The sequence below is a fragment of the Syngnathus acus genome, chromosome 23 (assembly GCF_901709675.1).
Source record: "Syngnathus acus chromosome 23, fSynAcu1.2, whole genome shotgun sequence".
NCBI lineage: Eukaryota > Metazoa > Chordata > Actinopteri > Syngnathiformes > Syngnathidae > Syngnathus > Syngnathus acus.
The window spans coordinates 845,841-851,958 of record NC_051107.1 but is presented as its reverse complement, the minus strand read 5'-3'; the positions used below and the strand labels follow the sequence as shown (position 1 = coordinate 851,958).

The window sequence follows — 6,118 nt, the reverse complement described above, 5'->3', positions numbered from 1 at the left end:
ATGGTGACGATGACAAGGTGCAAGGGTTGCCAGGAGGAGCGGAGTCCATTTCAGGTATTTATATTGTCATTATATTGGTTTCCATGTCAACGCGTGGAATCAAACCAGCTCGAAATGGTTTACAACAAACCAAACCAGAAATGATAGTCCACATACCCCCCAAGTGAATCTCAGCCACCAGATGGCATCTGTCACTATTGACTCATTTGGCCTTTTTGTTGATACCAAACAAATATTCTCATTGTGTGACGCACATTTTCTGTATCACTGAAAAATAAGTAATGAGTATTGACATATTTACTCAATGAAGCCTGAAACAGAAACCACAGAAGATGTTGGGGATGGTGAATATTTTGGTGTGGACTAGGTTTCCTCATGCATCAGTCTGTTGCCCCCATGTGGAAGTTAGGAACATTGCTGCTATTCTCTGACTCGCACACAAACGCCTACACAAAAAAACACACACTCAATTTGTCTGTCGTCAAGTCCTGTAAGCCTAATTGCCTCCCCAAGGCTCATTACCCATAATTCAGCGGGTGGCTCCAACGTCAGTTTCATTCACGTGTCATGTAGACTAAAGGGGGGTGAGGGAAATCATTTTTCCATTTGCTTTGGTCACACGCTCAATCGATCCTCGCAGCCAGTTTCAAATGTACCCTGAACTCCAGCAGATGCGTCACGGATTCATGGCGTCGATTGTTAAAATCTGACACCAAATCCCATTAGAATGATCTAAACCAACCCCTCCAATAATAGTCTTATCACTGGTGGAGGTTCTCTTCTGGGCTTGTGCAGCACATGTGGCACCACGAGGGCTTGCAGTGACCACATGGCCGCACGGCAGGGACAGAAGGTGGCGTCTGACTGCTTGTCTGAGAGTTTATTAGAGGACTCAGTGTGTCAGTGCCAAGGCGTCCCAGAATATCCGTGTTTGCTAATACTGCGTGTGCCTGGCTCTGTGAACAGCCCCATCGGAGCATGTGTGTTGGGTTCACTAACATCTACACAAAGAATTTCATCAGAGGCAGAGAGTTGTCTTCATTGGCCAACGACTTTTGCAAAAGGGCGGAAGCAGACACACACAGAGAATTAACGGGTGGGGTTTACACAAATGCACTCATGATTTTAGTTAAAACAAAAGTGATGTTATTGTTTCAATCAAAGATGTTATTGTTTCAAAAGGTTTCAAACAACTCATGACTCGAACTGTCACAACAGCAAAAATCTTCCACATTTTCATAGAATCTAATGATAATATTTGACATAATTCCCAACAATGTGCGTTGCATTGGAACGTTTCTCTGCACTTATTCACTCGGTGAGCGTGTCGGTAGGTCTGGGAAGCATTCTTTTCCCAGTGCAACAGCAATAAAACAAATTTACATAAAACGATTTTTATTATTGCCAGGTCTAACGCACACACAGAAATGAATTAACCAGATTAATAATGGAGATGGATTTGTGTGAATAGCTACACAATTTATTTTGTATTGCATTGGCTGTTAGTCATTGGATATTTTCTGTGGTTAGCATTAGCGTAACACTATTAGCTAAAAATGCAACCTTTTGACAGTCTATGAAGAAAGAACATTTGTTCATATGCTAAAGGTTTTGAAAAGGACTGAAAATGTTTTTGACCATAAAGGACAAATCACATCAGCTGGTACCAAATACCTGAACCTTTTTTTTGTATATTTCCAAGGAAAATCAGACAGTTTTCTCAATGAAGTGTCTGCCCAGGATTGTTACTTCAGTTCTCAATCCATTCATTTTCCACTTTGTCTGCCTTGGGCAAGGTTAGACTCCCCAAGTGGAGTTAGTTGTTATGAAAACCTACATCTCAAACTAGTTGGTAGAACACAAACCTCATCCAAAGCAAAAGAATCCTAAAGTGCGTCAACCTGTACAACGCGAAGTCCGCAAAGTCTACCAAATGGCGGTGAAACCTAATCTCGCTGGTGGAGGTAATGCTTAGAACATGTGTGTAATCAGTCTCTCTGACAGGGCACTGGATTCTCCGTCTGGTGGAGCAACAGAGCAGAGTGCGACCAATCAAAAGCAGCCGCCGTGACATCCTGCCGTGTTTTGACAGGGTGATGAACGTTCTCCAATAAATGGGGGAGGCCTTTGGCTCATCTTCCCTCCTGTGCCCCAAAGTTTTCCCCCAAGAAGGTAAAACCCCCCAGATTCCGTTCTCAATAGAGAACCATTAGGAGGGTATCGTCCATGGGTGTCAAACTCTTTTTTTTGGCGGGCCGCATTGTAGTCATAGTTTCTTTTGGAGGGCCATTATGACTGTCAACCCAAATAAATGTATGAGCACCTCATACTATATACAGTCAAAGCTACAAAACAAACTGACAAATAACTCATTTTCAAATCAGACTAGTAAAAACTGGTCAAATATAAAAAAAACCCCAGATATTCTTAAAAGTGAAGACAATTTGCAATGTTAGTAATGACACACGAATTTGATGCACAATTTGTCTTTGTGGGCCACGCAAAATGATGTGGCGGGCCATATCTGGCCCCCGGGCCTTGAGTTTAACACCTGTGGTCTAGTCAGACAATTGTTGGCCTTCCAAATCCAAATGTGCTGAGAGGAAAGAATGCAGTGTTTGTATAAAAACATTAAAAGAAACATGAGATGGATGCGATCTGCTTCTAGTTCCCTTCTAAAAGTACTTGGTATTGCAGTTTCTATCTTATGTAAGATTTTTCCGGCCGTCTCGTGGCAGCGTTTTGTCAGGCTTTCCAAAACTGAGAATTTATTCCTACTCATAAGACTCTGGGTTTTCAGATTTTTCCTCAATCTACTTGGCACACAACCACATTTACCAAAGTGATCACCAGGATGCTTCCAAAAAAGATGACACCCATCGATCTGGTTGCACCTGTTGTTGGTTTTGGACACTTGCATCCATCCTTATGACATTTATGGTTTCCTACAGCCTGAATTTGCAGGAAAATTCCTCAATCACTGCCATAACCCCCCCCCCCCCCAAAAAAACACTTCTCCTCCTCCCATTTCCCAGCCGCCATCCTCCTCTCCTCCTCCTTTTTCCCCTATGTCTCTCCATCTCCCCCCTCTGTCTTTCTCGCTCTCTCTCTCCTCCCCCTCTGTCTTTCTCTCCTGTGTTTTTCTCCAGAGACGTCTACTTTTTTGAACACCAAAGTGTTCTACCACCATTGGCCCTCTAACCCAACACAGACAGTACGCCGTGAGAGGAGCGCAGGTAAGCAAGTATGTTGCAGGGACAGAGTGACTGATCGATTGCCCATTTGATTGTTTTGCGGATGTGAGCTTTTGAATTCCTCTGGACTGGTGTAGCGATTAAGATAAAGCATGGAACAAAAGGGTAGCAAGGAATTCTCGAGGGTTGAGCTTGTTGCATTTATGGAGATAATTTTGGAAATGCAATGGTTTAGGGCCAAGTTTGAAATTATTGTGCTTGTCCATCCTCTGCAGGACTGCCATTAATGGTAGGACTAAGTGCTAAATGACGACCCTAGGCACTTAGCACACAGGCACCTTTGTGGATTTTTGGGACATCTGAATTGCATTACATCTGCCGTTATCTCCGTAGGCACAGGAATCTGTGAAGGTGATAGATGATTCGTTGTCGAGGGTTTAAATTGCTCCTTTGGGTTTCCCAGTCTTGAACTCTTCAATGATTATATAACGCTTCAGGGGAGTGGGTGTGGCAGTGCTGTTGAATCAGTCTCCTAGGTTGATTTTTTTTTTTTTGGTTCTTGAAGCTCTGTTGATCTTCACCTCACATCTTCTCTGCTACTCATTGTTTTTGCAGAAGCCATGTTTCTTCTCCGTGTACACCTGTTGGCAGCGCTTGTGTGCCTGGCACTAGGCCAGTATGACGACGACTATGTGTCACCCGCCTTCTCAGGACCCTCAACCTCAAACTGCGACCGCGAGTGCGAATGTCCCGTCAATTTCCCGACCGCCATGTATTGTGACAGCCGCAAGCTCAAAGCTGTGCCGATGGTTCCTTCAGGAATCAAGTACCTGTACCTCCATAATAACGAGATCGAAGAAATAAAGTCTGGTGTGTTTGATAATGTCACCTCCGAACTGCGGTGGCTGGTCCTCGATAACAACCAGATCACCAACGGGAAGATTGCAGCAGGTACCATCGACAAACTGACCGCCCTGGAGAAACTCTTATTCAGCCACAACCTTCTCACTGAGCCAGTGGTCCCTCCTTCCAAGGCTCTCGAAGAGCTCAAGTTGACGCACAACAAATTGAACAAGTTCCCTTCTGGTCTCCTGAACGACAAGGAAAATCTGACCTCTGTCAACGTACAACACAATGAGCTCACCTCTGAAGCCATCGCCGGCGCGTTCAAAGGGTCCAAGGGACTGCTGTCCCTTGACGTGAGCCACAACAAGTTGAAGAAGCTGCCCGCTGGTATGCCAGCCTCACTGGAGATCCTATATGCTGACTACAACGATATTGACGGCATTAGCTCAGGCTACCTGGGTAAGGTGCCGGGTCTGCGTTACCTGAGGGTGTCTCACAACAAGCTGGTTGACTCCGGAATCCCAGAGGGTGTGTTCAACGTAACATCACTGTTGGAGCTGGACCTGTCTTTCAACAAGCTGCAGAGCATTCCTGATATCAACGAACAGCTGGAGCAACTGTACCTCCAAGCTAATGAGATCAACAGTGAGTGGGCACTGGCTCATTGTCTTCCTTCAAATTTATTGTGTTAACATCACAATTTTTAACCAAATCCTCTCCTTTTCTCACAGAGTTTGATTTGTCAAGTTTCTGCAAATACGTGACCTCCATCAATTATTCCCACCTGAAGCATCTGCGCCTGGATGCCAACAACATCACAGCCCACAGCATGCCCTCTGAAACCTCCAACTGCTTGCGCGTGGCCTCCGACATCCTGTTTGAATAAGAAACTTACTTCCACCTGCCCTCCATCATTTATGAATGTACTCAACGTTAGTTGAAATAATCCTCAACAATCACACAATCACTGACAAGAAAAAAAGTAGCAGTATAATTCTTAATGAAAATCTAAAATCAATTATGACAGTATATAATGGCAGGGCATGTTAAAGTTACCATACCAAGTATTTGTAGATACAAAAAATAATAATTTGAAAATAATCCTAAAAATATTAATAGAAATAAAGCTTTGTAACGACAAAAAGAGGTGATGAATGCACATTGTTGTCGATCTAAATGATGAAGCTAGTCACCAACTTGCTCACATGTAACTGATTTAAAAAAAAAAAAAAAAAAAACCACGTCAAACATTCCCATTGGACACATTAGCTTGTCAAACGGAGACAATACGGAGTAAACAATGATGTTAGCATCTCCATAGTCTCTATAGTAGCTTCACTTTGTCTTTGTATTGTATGTTCCGTGTTTAGCATGTATAGTATCGTCTTTAATAAAGCCGTTGCTGTGCAAGGGGCCAGCAAAAAAAAGTCCGCGTATTCAGCGTAATCATGACTAAAATTTAAATGTACTTTCTTCACTTTTGAAAAATCAAACAAAAGCTCATGCTCTTGTACGCTGCTGTGACAAGAAAATTTCCCCACTGTGGGATAAATAAAGTTCTATCAATCAATCAATCAATCAATCAATGAAGCTAAGTCGTCACATATTTGTTTGTCATGCACATTGCTGATTTGTATTCTTTCCATTTCATGCATGAATTCAAATGGTATCATTGGTTTGATAATAAACTACAGCTTTTGCAGTTCTGGAAGTTGTCTATAATGGCTTAACCTGACATTGTCACAAATCATATCATGTCTGGTTCATTTCCATTTCTTTGTTTTGGAGCCACTTTGGAACAGGCAATGCTCATGAATTCACTGTGAGGAACTCAGTTCGAATAAACCATTTTCCCAATACATTAGTATGAATGGAGCTTTTTGATATAAAGTGTGGTCGCATTGAAACACGTCAGAAAAACCATAGAGTTAAGTAAAGTCGTTTGTGGAATTTCGTTAAGTTAAAATAGTGTTCAGTGTTAGCTTTATGTTAACATAGCTTGCTGGGAGCATGTATGAGTTTGTAGAATTATTTGGATGGGTGCCGACAGAGATATAGTTTATTAAAAAAAAAAGCGT

General features: G+C 42.6%; 1 protein-coding gene across 1 annotated transcript; it reads left to right on the top strand.

Annotated features, from left to right (window-relative positions):
• Positions 1-3,044: 3,044 nt before the first annotated feature.
• On the top strand, positions 3,045-5,897 carry lum (lumican). The gene is made up of 3 exons (XM_037243781.1): positions 3,045-3,236; positions 3,810-4,685; positions 4,772-5,897. Exons 2-3 carry the CDS (start codon positions 3,815-3,817, stop codon positions 4,924-4,926), a joined length of 1,026 nt encoding a protein of 341 aa, XP_037099676.1. The 5' UTR covers positions 3,045-3,236; positions 3,810-3,814; the 3' UTR covers positions 4,927-5,897.
• The last annotated feature ends 221 nt before the right edge of the window (positions 5,898-6,118 follow it).